Genomic DNA, 16281 nt, shown 5'->3' on the forward strand with positions numbered 1-16281 from the left:
TAATTCTATGCCACTGTCTTTCACTTGATTTAATTTCTTGATGTAAAACTACATATTGAATAAAGTGCTTAACCAGGTCAAGTCAATAGGTCACATGAACTTCTCTAAACAGAAACCTGGAGACAGACCTGTAGCCATTCATTTTCAGGATAGACACCTGCACTGAAAGTAATACCATTTGCCCTTTCATTTAGTACTTTTGCTTTTCAGTAAAGTTTCTAATAGACATGTGAATAGCTCTGCTGCAGTTTAACTACTTATGGAAGTTCAGGAGTCCAGTGTTCTGTCCAAAAACATAACAAGTGATAAGAAGAAACAGCCTGAAGCTGTGTCAAGAGAGGCTTAGATATTAGGAAAGAATTCTTCTCTGAAATGGTTATCAAGCACTGGAACAAGGCTGCCCAAAGAAGTTGTTGTGTCACCATTCTTGAAACTATTTAGAAGATAGGAACATGGTTTAGTGAAGGACTTGGTTAGGTTAAGGTTTTGAGTCACTGATCTAAATGGTTTTCTTCAATCTAATTGATTCTATGAATTCATATACATAGAAGAGCTCAAACTTGCTGGAAGTCAAAGACACCCAAGTTACTAATGATCCAGTCTTTGAAATTATTAAGGCAGGTAAACATCTCATTTTCTGTGCCCAGATAATTTCTTAAAAAGGGACCTAGGTATTTTTGCCAATTCCATTTAATTTCATGGGATGGCAGAGCCATCAGACATTTGGGACACAGAGACCCTTAATGCCCTTCTCAGCTCTACCCATCACCCATCAAGTCAGTACAACTATGCTGGTAAAACTGAAATAATAAATTCACCAAGGAGAACAAAATATAACTCGTATAATCAAAACACTTTTTTTTTTTGCTCCTCTTGGGTAAGTCTCATATACAGTAGGTGTCAAGTATGATTTACATGAAAAGAAAATAAAAACAGTGAACCAAACTAACTCCAAACAAGAAAAAACCAAAATGAGGAACTCAAACTGACCTTTTTCACTTTTTGTGGGTTTTTCATACGGCGACACTTTCTAATGTCCATTTCTGTGGTGTTCACACAGCCTGGCTGAAAAGATATGGTAACTGTGTTATTCCTCTGTTAAGAATCTTCATCCTACCTTACCTTTATGAAATATACAATTAGATGTTGTCCAAAACTCTTTCTTGAGGTCTGTGTTACTCTTGCTAAACAAGAGACTGCATATACCCAAGGATGCTATGTCAGCATTCAATCCACTTACTCCTAACTTTGGCACCAAAAGGAAATAGCTAACAGTGGGAAGCTTTTGCTAGGAAGTCTGAGACAAACTGAGTAAGCTGCTTTTCTTTCATAAGCCCAGTAAATAATTTTCAAAGTTCGTATTTTTCACGTATTTCCAAATCAACAGTTCCATAGGTACAGAAGTCCAGAATGTCTCACATCATCTAGCAGACACTTGGGGCATTGGGAACTGCAAGGAAAATCAATGTGGTGACTGTAAGGGCAATGTTTTTGTGCATAAAGCATTTACTACTAATAAAACTTTTCCTGTTAAAACCTGGAAAGTCTCTTCATTCAAAAATAGTTTTACCACAGGCCTGTGCACATCCCAGAATGCTCTTTCCTGGCTGTCCAAAATCTTTCTTTCTGTTTTATCCTTTTTTCTGTCGATTCTGAAAACAAAAGCATAAGTGTGTATGAGTCAATGTACAAGTCATGCTTTCTTCTTTGACATAGTTCCTAGCTGTAGTTCTTAACCCCAAGACAAAAAATTTCAGAAATCAACTTTTTTTGTACAGTGATGTTGCACTTGCACTTGCATGGGCACATGCCATGAACAAAATAACACCGATGTTTACTCCAACATGGGTCAAAAAAGATTTTCCTATTAATGTGGAAAAATTTAACAGCTGTTTTTCATCTGGTGATGAAAACCTTTCCTGGTACCCTGGTCCTGTACTCTGATTTGACAGGCTGGGAAAATTTGTAGTTTTGTCTGTGTCAGGAAACCCACCACGACCTGTTTGCTCCAGGTGAGGCACCTGGCTGATGCTGAACTGAGGTCACCATCCAGAGAATCCATTGCACACAAACGCCCCAGCAGCACCACTCAATAAATACAGATTGCAAAGGAGCATCTATCCCAGACATTTCCAGCAGCAACAGCATGGGCAGCACTTGTGGCCAATCCTCCTTAGAGCTTTCAACTCAAACACTGCCTCTGTCAGTGTGCCCCCATGCTGGCAGAGCAAGGGGTAACAGCACAGGTGACCAAAGGTGAGCTTGCTGCATGGCCCCTACAAACCAGCACCCACCCCAGAGAGACATGACTGGGCTGGCACAATAGGAACTCTGTAATTCCAGCCCTGATGCAGCCAGTGGACCAACTCACTGAAAGCACACAGCCCAAAGGCCACCAGAGGTTGTTCAAAGCAATTCTTGGCAGCAGTGAGCAAGTGACATCTGGAACCTCACTCAGCTTTACACATGAGCACAAAGTCAGCACCAGCTTGCAAGATCTACCTGCAGAGGGATGGGAAGAAGCACATGGAAGGAGGAACAACATCATGCCTCCACTTCAGAGCATGGCTGAGTAAAGCTCTGTGTCCCCGTGCTGGGTTCCCACTGGCTGCCACCAGGAGAATCAAAGCAGTTAGGAAAGAAAACCCAGGCCAGCTGTGATTTCTGACTACCAGGTTCTCTCCCATCTGTTTTTGTTTTTGAGGGGCAGTGCCCCTTGGCTAAGTCTGTGCCAGAAATGTACCAAGAGGATAGGAATCAGGGGCCCTCCCCAGAAAATGAGCAGCCCTCCCCAGAAAAAGGCAAAATTCTCCACAGTTTGGCATCACTAGCTGATTTTCCCCTTGCAAGGCAGAGATGAGAAACAAACTCTGGCACAAGCTCTGTCCCTGCTGTACTGTGCTGAGGACACCCAGCCCAAAACTACTTTTCTGAACGAGTCCTTCACACCAGGCCAAGGCGGAAGGCGAAGCCTATTCCAATCTTACAGCACACACAAATTGAAGGGACTCTCTGGAGGCTTCATGAATTCTCTTCATCGACACTTTGTGCTCAACCTAGATTGTCAGCTCCTATCTCCAGACTTACTGATAACTCAGTATTTCACTTTTAAACTATGAAGACCCAAAGCAGTTAGATGCTCTATGGCTGGAATTTTTGAAGCAATGTGAATATAGCAATGGGAATCCTGTGTGCAAACAAAAACATGGAAAACAAAGCAAACTTGGTAAGCAGGAGGAATGTTTTCAGGTATTTTTGATGTTTTTCCTCCCTTCTCTAGTTAAGCTTTTAGTTAATGTGAATTACAATGTGAATTCCATCCCTGCCTTTCTGGAAATCTGAAGACTGAACCATCACATGAACTGTGGACCAAGAAGCTGAAACTCGCCAGCAAAAAAGTTGATAGTGGCCAGTTCATGCTTATGCCTCAAAGAAAACAGAATGAAGAAAAGATGAATAACCAACAGTGACCACAATGAGTCTGATATTTACATTTATTTCTTACGTGATAATGATCTGTTTTAGATAGAATGCAGACTTTTGTTTTGACTTACACTTTTTTTTTTAGTCTTGGCAATAGCCTTTAAGTAACTGAAAGCACAATTGCTATCCTAAGTTCTAATTTTCTCTTCCAAATGGAACACTGCTATTCTGGTTGGAAAAAAATCCCTTAATTACCCTGCAGATTAAAAGATAATTACCATATATTTAAATGGTACATAATTGCAATGTTATTAAGCAAAGAATTTATCAAAATTCCAAAGGGTTAATCAAAGAGACATATACCTCAAGACATACACCTTCAAGAAATTATATTCCGTAACTTTTTAGCATCTAATGCTGAAAGTGCAAATTCCTTCCAATGGAACCATTTCGGTACTGGTGTTCTCATGTGTCATCTTCACCAATCTTTCCATTTTATAAATGACAATGGCAGGTACAAAATGGACACACAGAATTTTAGGTATTAGTTTGTAGACAATAATACACAAACCCTAGATCATATCCATTTAACAGCAGTAATGAAAACACATTCAAAATATAAAGAGGCTTCACACTGCTTTCACAAGGGAAGATGAGAAGAAATACCTGTTGTAAATACCACCCTTATAATCACATGGAAGTGACAGTATTTTTTAGACTCAGATATACTCTGCAAGCATAGAGTAACACAGACAGATGAAAATATTCTGTTCTTTCCATTCATACAAAACAAAAATACTCCACAACTGTAGAAGCACAATGGGCTTGCAAATTACCCAAGGTCCCGTGGTGAACACAGGCTTAGGAGCTCCAGACCAGTGTTTCCATGTGCAGATAATTAAACCCATCTTTCAGTTTCTGGCACAGATCTTCAGAATTGGCTCTCTACTGTTTCTAGTCTGCCAGTGATTAAAATTCACCAACACCTTCTGAGCTTAGTCCCAGTAAAGATTTTGACAAAGAAGTTTTATCTGTTTAGAATCCCCTTCCCTTCACAGCTCTAAATACTGGTGCAATTCAGTGCTCCAGGATTACTCACTTCACTTGGGCCTCTGCTTGCATGAAGATGAATTCCCACTTTCTTGCAAACGCTCTCTGAAGTCTTGCTAAGTTTTCCTGTCAAAAGACGAAAATAGTAAGAACAACTAATTTCTGTAATTACAACAATTGCTTGAGAGTACATTTAGCATGGTGGATATTTATTTTATTCTTTTTTTTTTAACTGAGAAACTAAAGACATGGAAGTCAGTGTTGGTTTCAGGTGAACTATAGTACAGGCAAAGCAAGGCTGTAACACATCTTTTTGGGCTGCAACCCAAAGGGACCTGCCAGGGGTAAGTAATGGAGTGTGATGAAGACAGCTTGAGCTCTAGTATGAAAAAAATTATGGACTTGTTCCCAAAAGATAACACTGAGAAGCTTTGTGAAGCTGATGACTTTCATTTCTGATAGCAGATGGCTGCCAGCTGCACGTTTCCCTCCCATCCTCACTTTCCCTCCCCTCTGCACTGTTCTCTTCTCTTCAGGCTTTTGTGAAGGTGCAAAGCCTGAGGTCCCCTGCTTTGCTCAGTCCTGATCACTGCTGAGAGCATTATGCAGCTGCACATATTGAAGGCTGGGGATTGCCAGGATGATTCACAAAAGGAAATAGCTTGTTTGTCTGAACAATGAACACAGTTACTGCAAAGAATGGCTCCAGACGCAGTTTTGCTCTACACCTGAAGTAACAGCTCTGGTCCAGACCCATTCCAGGGAGCGTAGGGATCTGAACATTTGGATGTGGATATAGCTTCATCACAGCTTGAGGTTAAACTCAGAATATGGCTGGAATTTCAGGCTTAAATTCCAACCTGAGGTTGCATTTCCATACCCCCCCCCCAAGAAAGGAGGACTTGGAGACAATTAACAGGACACTTTTCTCCATTACAGCTGGTTTAACTGTTTCAAATTTACATTGAAAACAAACATTTGTAGTTCTATTCTTGTTCTCTTTATACTTATCACCTTTACTTCAACAAACTTTTTCAGGCACATGCATTTCAATACAAGAAGAAATCTTCCTTCTAGTTACTTTAAACTCTTGTATAACAAAGAGTTTAAAGGCATAAAGCTTGGCCCTTTTACCACCAACTCCATGTAACAGCTTCAGTCTGTACATATGGAGGAAAGCAGTTAAACAAATGATTTACAGCTGTACTGAATGTGATGATTTCCTTAACTGTGGTTACAAAGAACAACAACTTGTAATTATCTGCAACACAAATTTTTGTGGGTATTTTTTTCATTATTTTTATTTTATTTTAAATTGTGTTCACATGTGCCCTCTGGAGTAAATATGCTGAAGCCAATGAAACATCACCAACAGAAGCTATATTTGAATTGTGCTTATGTTTGACCAATTATAAAAAACATGAATGCAACTATACAAGCTCAATCATATAATCAAGAGTCCTGCTCTAATCAGCATAAATGTGGGCTGGGGGACTGTCTGTAAATGCTGCAAGCAGAACCTAAAAATGAAATTCCATTCTTTTGAAGCTCCAGGTCACTGCTGATATCTATTGAGAAGCATTCTCATGCTGCATCTCCAAAGGTATGAGAAGCACTGCTTCTCACTCCTGTAAACCTATTTCTGTCACTTGTGCTGAGCTTACATCCCTTGCTGGATCTGCTTCAGCTCCCATAATGCTTAGAAAGAGTTGGTGCCATTCTTATCTGAATGTCTCTAATTAAGAGAACAAAGTTTGAATGCAGAAGTAACCTCTAATTGTGCAATGCAATATTCACATGAAAAATGAGATACTGCCAAGATCTAATTATTTACCATTACTGGAGCATTGCTACTCTCAGTAGGCAACAATGTGCAAAGGTACTTAGCCAAAGCCTGACTGCATGTGTGTGGGAGTATGTGCGCCGCTGAACAGCCTTTTGTGGCTTTATGGTGGATCTTTGGAGTACTTACACTTAATTGGTTGGATGTGAGCAATTTTAATGTTTTAATAATGAAATCAACAATATGCAGAAGAAAAAACTCAGCAAAAGGACATGTAAGTGCATGCAGATTGTTATATTCCTTCCTTTGTGCTTGTTTGAGATTAGAACTCTTGGGAAGTCGGAATGCATTTCCAGGGCGAACTAGGTAAGTGGCAATTGTTGCATGCTCTGCACTCGACCAAATGGCATATCTCTCCACGTGCACAAATGTTCCAAAATGTAGAAGGTAAGGAAGAAGGAAAAACTTCAGTCTTGTAAAAAAAAAAAACCAAAAACCCCACTCTAAAATATATGCAACATAGATGTTTTCATTGTAATAACCATGACCGTGTATGTCCAACTTCGCAAACAAACCCTCTAACAAAAAACTCCACGTATAAAATTCTGCTATTACACTGTTGAGTCAGTAAACAGAAGAAAGTCAACATGACAGAAAGAAAAGTTTAGCTGCTCAGAGCACTACACTGCTGGTATTCAAAGAAATACTCAGCCTTGCCCCTCCTGCCTCCATCTTCCCACTCCTCTCCACCCTGCAGTCCGACACCAAAGTTTGAGATGTTTTCATTGATAGTAATTCCAGATCAGAAAACGTGCTCTAAATAAAGTTCAGTGATATTTTCATATGACATATAGAAAATGTTCCCAGTCTAATAACTGAGAACTTTTGTAACAAAATGTGTCTTTCACAATTTAATTGCCCAGTGGTACACCTGAAAGTGTATCATTTTCCTGTGCTAAAATCTCCTATATAAACCAAGATTTCCTAACTGAAAACAGGACACCAAGCAAAACTTCTGTGAAATTTGCTCCAGTCTTGAAGGGTTCATTATACAGCAGATGCTTTAATGTGGGACACAGAAAAGTCAGGGACATTCATCAATCTTGTTCCTGATGTTGTCTTCGTATCAGCCTTCACACAGTACTGACAACTAAGAAAAAGATACAGTAAAGGCTGACCCCAAAAAATGGCAGCATTCATTTGGCAAGCAAAGCTATCCCTGCATCCCCCAGCTTTAAACTCTAGCAGCAGTGTACCTACGGCTTCATAATCCGCCAGCTCCAGCCTAGCTTTGTTCTGCATGGTCCGTTTGCAAAGATAGATGGCTAAAGGGAGAAACAGAATGGAAAACAATTACAGAGAGATTATTAGTACTAGAGCTAAAAAATAGAAGGAAAAAAGTATTCTATAGACAGTTTGTTTCAATCAGAAAGCAACATGAATCAAGGAATGAGAGGGCTGGACACCCAGCTGACATTGCGTACGACTAACCTCAGAGGCCCTAAACATCTGAGATATCTCATTTAAAAGTGCTGGGAGCAGATGCCAGGACCTAACAAGATATCCACGAAAGGCACAATTGCTTCTGGGTCTGGTAAGAGATATAGCATAAGCAACCTGTTCCCTAAGCAATTTGGGAATATGCATGCCACAAAGTGACCATCCCTGCACTTCTTTTCTGCAAAGAAAAAATAAAAATAAATCAGGATATTGAAGTGAAAACAGAAATATGGGCCAGATCTTAAAAGCATTATCTAAGCCTTTTAAAATATGCTCCATCCTCTTATTCTTACACATTTCAAATGGTAAAGAGAAGCCTTGTCACATATTGCTATAGGCAGAGGCTGCTGAAACTGATATGGTTTGGAATTCTGAGGGTCAAGATGAGCCCAGCACACACCACCAAACCAGTCCCAGGCTGCCTTCTGGGAAAGCCCCACCTGGATCTGCTAAGTGCACCCCATTTCCATTAAAGGCTGAAACACAAGGTCCACAGCACACTCTGGGTATACAGTCAGGTCTGAACTTAATAGAGGACCAGTGCTACTCATGTAATTCTATTCCATGCCATTTCTGTAATTTTAACATTCATATAATGAGCCAGTATTATGCACTGTAACCAGAGCTGACCAGTTCATTTATATTTACACATCTCAAGGGCAGTTTTTTCTGTAAAGCACTTATGATACCAAATGAAGTAAGTCAGTTGCCTCACAGTGGTTTTTCATGCAAGGCAGTGAACTGCCATTAGCAAGTTAGTTCCTCTCCTGTAAGTGGACACATGCAAATAAAAAAAGTATGAAGTGCTCCTGGGATTTCAGTTTTATTTGGGTCTACTGCTAGTTTGGGATTAATTCCTGGGAAGACTCCATCTGTACAGGCCTCTGATATGCAAAGTCTGATCATAAGCATATGTTAGAGGTTTCTGGGACAGATTAAAATCTGTCACTACAAGGCTCAGCTAATGCAGCTGAAGCTTGTCCAGCTGTGGGTCAGCTCACAGAGGGTTTTATTTTGGTGTGTACTGCCCCACTCAATGCCATTGCAGTGCTGACTAACTGACTAATAATCTGACTGCCAAAACCAATTATTTATCTGATACTGCAGGAAAAAACCAGAACCTCCTTTTTCACATTATTTTTCTGGTATTTAAAGAATACATATGAGACACAGCTCACACAGTAATATAGGGTGACTGTAATATCTGAAAATCTTTTTTGCAAATACAAAACAGCATCGTGTTTTCTCCTCAACCATTAGCTCACTAGCATAAACATGTAAGTCTAGTCCATCTGCAGATAAGGACTGCAAATGAACTATCCCATGACACACACCATTGCAGGCTACTTCTTCACCCCAGCAAATGATTTCCAGAATCCATAATGATGAATAATTATTGCACAGGAAAGAAAAAAACTCAAACTGATTATCCAGGGAGGAGTTCTAAACCAATCTTAGATTATGAGATAAAGGACTTCCAGAAGCTCCTGTTTTATGACTGCACACATGCATACACTTCCTCTTCCAAAGCCACACCAGGATGCAACAATTAATTTTACCATTTAACTGTGAAAGCAGCACAGTTCTGGCAGAGACAGCAATATTGCATGCAGACAGCTAAAGATAACAACACTGACATATTTTCTTTATGTATTATCCCTGTCTGCAGGCACTCACATGTTTAAAACACCATGTTGCACTTTATTAACTCATAAACCATGCTCAGTCTTCTCTTATACCATATCATCTAGTAATCTTAAAAAAAATGACAAAATAAGTCTGATGTCATGTATCAGAGAACTTTTAGCTATGGGCCGCTGTTAGTTATGTACTGGTTTAATGATCGGACAGATAAGTTCCCAGATGAAGTAAATTTTATTGATCCACATAATGGATTCAGCAACAGATCAGAGGATAGTCTCCCACAAAAGCAATATTAGTATTATTTAAGATTCCCAAGAACCAGTATTCTGCTTGCCACAAATCCTGCTGAAATGAACAGGGCTATGGGAGAATGAAGGCAATGGATGGCAAAATCCTGGCCCCACCAAGCTCAATGGCTACAGCTCCAGGGGCTTGAGACACTGCAGGGTTTCAATTTGTGCATTTGAGATGGGCACAGATCTGCCTCTGATGCTGCCATCTGACAAGAAACGTGGCACTTGAAGGGTGTATGTGGCCAACAGTAATTATTTGATGGACAACTATTTACATCATAAACAACAACAATCATGGTCTCACCATAATCTGTGTTTTCTGGTTCCCAGCAGTTTGAAGGCCAAAAGTATGGTGCCTACAAAGAAACATATACATTTTCGTAATTTAAGAGATAAAAACCGATTCAGATGCAGAAAAACAACACAAGTTCAAAAAGAAGAAACACAAAATCTACCACCCAGATTCTGCCCTCAGGGGAAACACTGCTACAGATTACAGTAAAAGTGAGGATGCTGCAAAAACCTTTAATGGTCCTCACTGCAGGTAAATAGAGATGCTGTAATGCAAGTACATCTTGTGGAGGATGTCCAGTGTCCTGATGAAATTTCAGACACTGTTGCCAACTCATCTGAATGTGGACATCTTATCCACTATCCCTAGAACCTCCTCTTTTCCCAAGAATTCACAGGCAATCTGAATATATATATATATTTTTAAGAATATATATATATCTGAATATATATATATATTTTAACATGAGAAACCTGGTAGTCTTATCTATAGGCTACATACCCCTTGTTTTTCTGGAGTAGTTACCAATGTGGCTGGCAGACAATTTCCTTTTTAGTTGTAACAGATGGCAGAGGTCAGAACTCAGCTTTTTAGAGTCATTCTGAAAGCAGAAGTCCTGCTAAACTTAGTGCTTTGGTCTTCTATCCAGGTCTGCATATTGCAGTTGCTACAATTAACTACAAGCTATATATGACTGTATTTCAGTTTTAACATGAATGAAAAATGACACAGCGGTCATGACATAAATTACAGAACACTGATGATTTACTGATTACACTTTGCTTTACTGCTGTAGTGCTACAGATGGGCATAGGACATTAACACACAGAGTTAATATCCTTCCACCAAAGTACAGTGAGAAAACATTGAGGATTTAAACAATACAGGGTTCAATGCTCCTACTGACCTGTATCTTATTAATTTCAGAAGATACAGAGTTACTCTTAAAGGAAGGACTGAGGTTGAGGTAGAAAGAAACAAGAAGAGAGTAATGGAAAAGAAGCATGATTCTATCAGGTTATTTTTGTAGAAAACAGCTAAGGAGGTGTGTTGAAGGAAATGAAAACAGGCAAAAATACACAAAAATTGTAAGAAAAGACAAGGGAAAGGAAAGTCAATAAGCAGTCAGTTTGATGATGTGGTTTACACAGGCTTAAAACAATAAAAAGAAATTAAGTTATATTGAAATGTAGCTCCTGAAAACTGCATAGGACAAGTTCTTAGAGTGCCATTCTTTTAAAACTGGGAAAAATACAGGTAAATGGACAACCAGTATTACCCCTGCTTCTGTTATGTCTTACATAACAGGAGGATCAGGACTTTCAGAAAAGAAAGGGAATTGTAATGAAAAAACTGAGCCTGAATGATACCTTGCAACCAGAAGGTGGAGTGAGATAAGAGGACATCTGTGATCTCCTGGGCTTCTTTTTTCACCATGACATTGGTCACATATGATAACACAATACCACATTAGCAGTAGGCATGAGCAGCTGCAATATCAGATGCAAAGAGCAGAACTGGCTTTTCAAATAAAAGCCAAAAAAAGAGTAAAATAATGTAAAGGAGGAACAAGAGGGTGAACAGAAGAGAGGTGACAGGAAAGATAAGGGAGCTGGCTGAGACAATGTAACAGAAAAACACAAATTCAGCCAGCAGGATGAGGCAGTAGGACTCCAAGTTTAGACTTACTGCTTCTTCTAAAGTTATACAATCAGTTCAGAAGGAGCTGTTGCAGCACAAGCACTCAGTTATCTAGTGAGCTGACAGGGGCTGATTTTGGACAGGGTATGGAACTCAAGCACAGGGTGCTTAAAAAATTCAGGACATCTGGAGGCACAGGAACATTGAGGGATAGAGATGTCCCAGTTTAGGTGATTGCCAAGGTTACACATCCTTTGTAGAAGAGCCAAAGCCTTAAGCTTGCCCTATCCCACAACAATCTGTAAGCAAGAGATGACAAAAATTTGAATTTTTTGCTGTGCCAAAGCTTGAATGTCCAGCTCCTAAGTGTGCCCTGGTCCATTTTGCACAGGAGAATGGCTACTTAATTCTGCATCAGAGTTAGAACCTGAAAGCCATCTTCTTTCTCCTGGTTTAGTTCAAATCTGAGTAAAACAGCTGTGAATTCAGGTATCAAAAAGAGTCACAAGACATAGCCATTCATTTATGTAAAAAACTAAGTCAGAAGGTAGATGACAGTGATTTGGGATTCTAAAGCAAATTTTTTTGAAGGGACTTAACCTCTCCTAGGGCCTCTACAAAGATAGCTTCAATCCCTGGCTTCATAGATATAATAGCTGCTAAGGTGTAAAGAGTGGGTGATTTCAGCAGTATCACTGCAGGGACAGAAGAAGGGGCCACAAGGGGGTCAGGGTGCTCACCAACCTGAAAACGATAGAACGTCCCATCATCCTTAAGGGTGAGGACATGGTCTGAGATGGGAAAGACGTAACCCTGTGCAGCAATAAGACTTCCCAAGTGTATTGCTTCCCCTGTGAAAGAGAAAAAACAGCAGGGATGTGTCAACAAGACATGCACTGCACATTTCTCTGCTTTCAATTGCAGCTCTGGTGATGACTCATGTGAAATCTGGTGCCCACATGCCTCTGTATCCACACCACACCCCTACCACTTTCAGCCAAACCCTGTAAAGCAGGGGTGCAAAAACCAGCCTTACAATACAGATGAAGCACTGCTCAAATGTTTAACCCATTAGTTTTTTGTTAACAAAATGCACATACCAGTCCAGCCCTAGAGTATGAAATTAATTTCAAAGTACATTATCCACTACAGGTGACAGCTGACAAGAAGCCTATTCTGTCAGTGAACGTCACTTGCTTCTACCAAATTCAAAAAGCACCTGCAACACCTGTTCATTAGCAGGATATTTATTCATAAAGACACATCCTCACACTGTAGCATTGCCCTTTGTTAGAGAAAATGTTGCAAAGGGGAGTTACATATCCTAGCGCTGCCCAGGCAACCTTCCCCAATGCAGAGGCCCATCTGTGCAGATTTTCAAGCAATGCCAGCTACCAAAAGCTGCATCATCTTTCACAGTGTTGAAAAATCATCTGCTTGTGCATGTCCAGATAGCTAATAAAGCTGTTGTCCGCAGCTGAAATTCCAATTTGGGACTTGACGGGACTCATGAGAAGGGATGTGTATACAGAGAATGCCCTGCTGGGTGATTCAACACTGCTTGTATCTCTGTTTTTACACAGTGACAGTAAGGCAGCTTAAGAACTGGTAGGTGAGAGCCTGGATTTTTTCCCTTTCCTGAAAAGGAAATGAAACTTCTGGACCTGCAGATCTTTTCTTCCCCTTTTCTCAATAGGTCTTCACTTGACTAAATGATTTTAGTCACTGAAGAGTGAACTATTTGGATTGTGCCCATGCACTGATCATTCTTTATGGCTGATTATCCATTTATCCATTTGCTTTTTTTTGATAAATTAAAAGCCATTATCAGATTCTATGACCCTGGCCAAGAATGACACAGGCACTATGTCCTGTCAGCTGAGGCTACCTTTCTTCACACCATGAAAACTTGACACTGCATTTGCCTGCTGAACCACACCACATGCACCAACTTCTTTTTGAAGTCTAGGAACAAAACCTGAAATCAATCAGTCTTCTGTAGGTAGCAACAGTTTCACAGACAGAATAAAATTACTGCAATAGTATTTCAGTGTGTTGCAGTATAGTATAAGGCATTAGACTTAATTAAGATGTTGACTCTTAACTCCTTTCCTCCTTCTTCCCTCCAATGTTTAAATCAACCATGTTCTTTTACTGCCATTTTAGGCTGCAGCAATATAGTATCTACTGTCTAATGGCACACACAATACAGATGGAGCACCTATTTCTCCCCACCTGTGGTCACCTTACCTGCATCCTCAATGCTGAGGTTCTTCATAAGCCACTGCACAATATCAGAACCTTAACAAACAAATGAACAAAAATTTAAGAAAGCATTAGACACCGAGACCACAGGGTTTGAGTGCCCTAGAGAGAGATAATATTAAGATAGATACAATAGAACTGGCATGAACTTTATTCCATTTTGCTTTTTATTTCCACTGAGGTTTCAGAATGTTTTTCCTTCTTGTGCCACACTGCAGCTACATGGTTACTGACAGGTACTAAGTCCCATGGGGCTTTCTGTGCAATAGCAGACTTGATATACCTGAAGTCAGATAATAGTCTAATGGTTCCCTGTAACTGTTCTCTCTCATTTTCTTCTCACCTCAGCATACAGAGATAAGTTTCTGCAGGCACAGGTTAGCAAGGAAACGAAGGAGCATCTACTGGCAACTCACACCTGTAACATGTAAATGTATAAAACTGAAACATCAGTCAAAAACAGATAGGAGGGCCTTACTTATGTCAAAGACAAGCGAGGTGGTATTCAGAGAGCCTGTAACCACAGCCCCTGTGAGTGGTCACCTGGTGGTGATCACACAAACTGAATGGTGACTGAAAGGAGCAAGCCTTTAATATCCATCAGGAAGTTCATTAGATTTTCAGGGCCCATCCAGTACAATGAAAGTTGTTGCAATCTTATAAAGAACATAAAATACTCTAGGATTGATCCTCTGCATGTATACAACCTCTGTTGCTTGCATGGAGATCACAGAAGCGGAAAACTTGTCACTGTTCAGTAGAAAGGCCTGTTACCAAAATACATCATGGCAGGGCAGCAAAATTTAGTTAAATCACATACTCAGAAAGTTAAGCTTAAAATTAGACATAATGGTGTGTACAAATCAGCTAATGGAGTTCTCCAAAATCAAAAGCAATCAGCAAAGACACTTGGATGCAATATGGAAAGCCCATACTAAGTTGCAACAGCATTCATCACAACCTAACAATGCCATGTCTGGATGCAGACATAACATCAAGCCCTTCTCAACATACAGTCAATTTCCACAGAAATATTTGCATTCACATACAGTAGGCTAATAGCCCCAGTAACACTTCATAGAATCATAGACTGGCTTGGGCTAGAAGACACCTAAATATATCCAGTTCCAACTCCCCTCCATGAGCAAGGATGCCATCCACTAGACCAGGCTGCTCAAAGCCATATCCAAACTGGTTCAGGCTTACAAAACAAATCCCAGAGGATCTGATTTGTGTGGAGCACTTCCGAACTCATGGGACTTCAGGAGCAGCATAATTACCATGTTTGTTCCAGAAGAACATTTTGCTTCCCACAGGCCCAAACCATCCCCATGCCCTCAGCAAACCTTAGATATAATAAAGGCCAGGAGTCACAATGTGCCACAGAGAGACACAACAGGTACTGCAAGTGCCTCAGGTCCCTGCAATTGTCTGTAGGTCTGACTCTCCCATACAGTTGAAATTCCCATTAGAAACATGAGCTCTACCCCACACAGAAGGGGACAACAGCTCCCACTCCCCTGGCAATAGAAGTTGATCCAGAACGCTACAAAGAGCACCAGCAAACCCGTTCAGACAGGCTTCAGCAGTATGAACCTGACCTACCTCATCCTCCACCCAAGGCAGATGAAACAACAGACCTGTCCCCTGCAGGGAATCAGCGGGGCTCCTGAAGATCAGGAAAGTATCTGATTTCACTTACATACTGGGCAAGCAGGCAAACCAGATACTAAAGGATCAATTTCATGATCTTGTATTCTCAGCAGTATGGTCATTCTCCACACCTCCCAACTTCACCTAGGAGCATTTTCAGTTGCCACTACTCTATCTGGAAAGTTATTCCAACTTTTTTTTTTTTAAATAAACTCTTCCTCTAACTTCACAACCTAAGTTTGTTAATGTGCAATTTATATGTATTTTATAACGGTATTGTGATTGAAGGAAAATAATAATTTATTCTTCCTTGACAGTTTCTCCTGAGTGTTTCTATGCAGGGCTGACACATTGTCTGTCCGTCTCCACCTCATTAAACCAACCCAACTTTTCCTAGGTCCTCTTAAGATGGTCTCTCCCTATACCATTCAGCAACTTCTCAAATTTAAATCAGCTTCTTTGAACTGAGCTCACCAAAACTGCAGTCAGTACCTTGTAGAACAGCAAATCAGTGCCTCTGGCAATGGTGCCAGCACTTGTCTTTTCTCTACTAAAACCATCGTGCCAGATGCATCCCAAGGTCATGTCATTTTCTTGAACAATAAATTTATTCAGAAAAATATGTACAAGGGGTGCAAAACTATCCGCAAAAAGGCATCTAGTGAACACTGTTAGCAGAATAACATATGGGGAATATGTTCAGAGCCATGTTGTTTTGACAAGTTTGTTAATAAAAT

At 40.2% G+C, this 16281-nt stretch overlaps 1 protein-coding gene across 2 annotated transcripts in view; it reads right to left on the bottom strand.

Moving 5' to 3' along the window:
- The window catches only part of RGS6 (regulator of G protein signaling 6), a 247467-nt gene that overhangs the window by 56231 nt on the left and 174955 nt on the right, over positions 1-16281 (bottom strand). For both annotated transcript variants that reach the window (XM_058806258.1, XM_058806257.1), the window contains exons 4-10: positions 13877-13927; positions 12371-12477; positions 9998-10049; positions 7517-7581; positions 4523-4599; positions 1571-1652; positions 991-1065 (exon numbers count right to left, since the gene is read on the bottom strand). In XM_058806258.1, the coding sequence (XP_058662241.1) occupies positions 991-1065; positions 1571-1652; positions 4523-4599; positions 7517-7581; positions 9998-10049; positions 12371-12477; positions 13877-13927 (509 nt within the window). The remainder of the gene's footprint in view (positions 1-990; positions 1066-1570; positions 1653-4522; positions 4600-7516; positions 7582-9997; positions 10050-12370; positions 12478-13876; positions 13928-16281) is intronic.

The sequence above is a fragment of the Ammospiza caudacuta genome, chromosome 6 (genome assembly GCF_027887145.1).
Source record: "Ammospiza caudacuta isolate bAmmCau1 chromosome 6, bAmmCau1.pri, whole genome shotgun sequence".
Lineage (NCBI taxonomy): Eukaryota > Metazoa > Chordata > Aves > Passeriformes > Passerellidae > Ammospiza > Ammospiza caudacuta.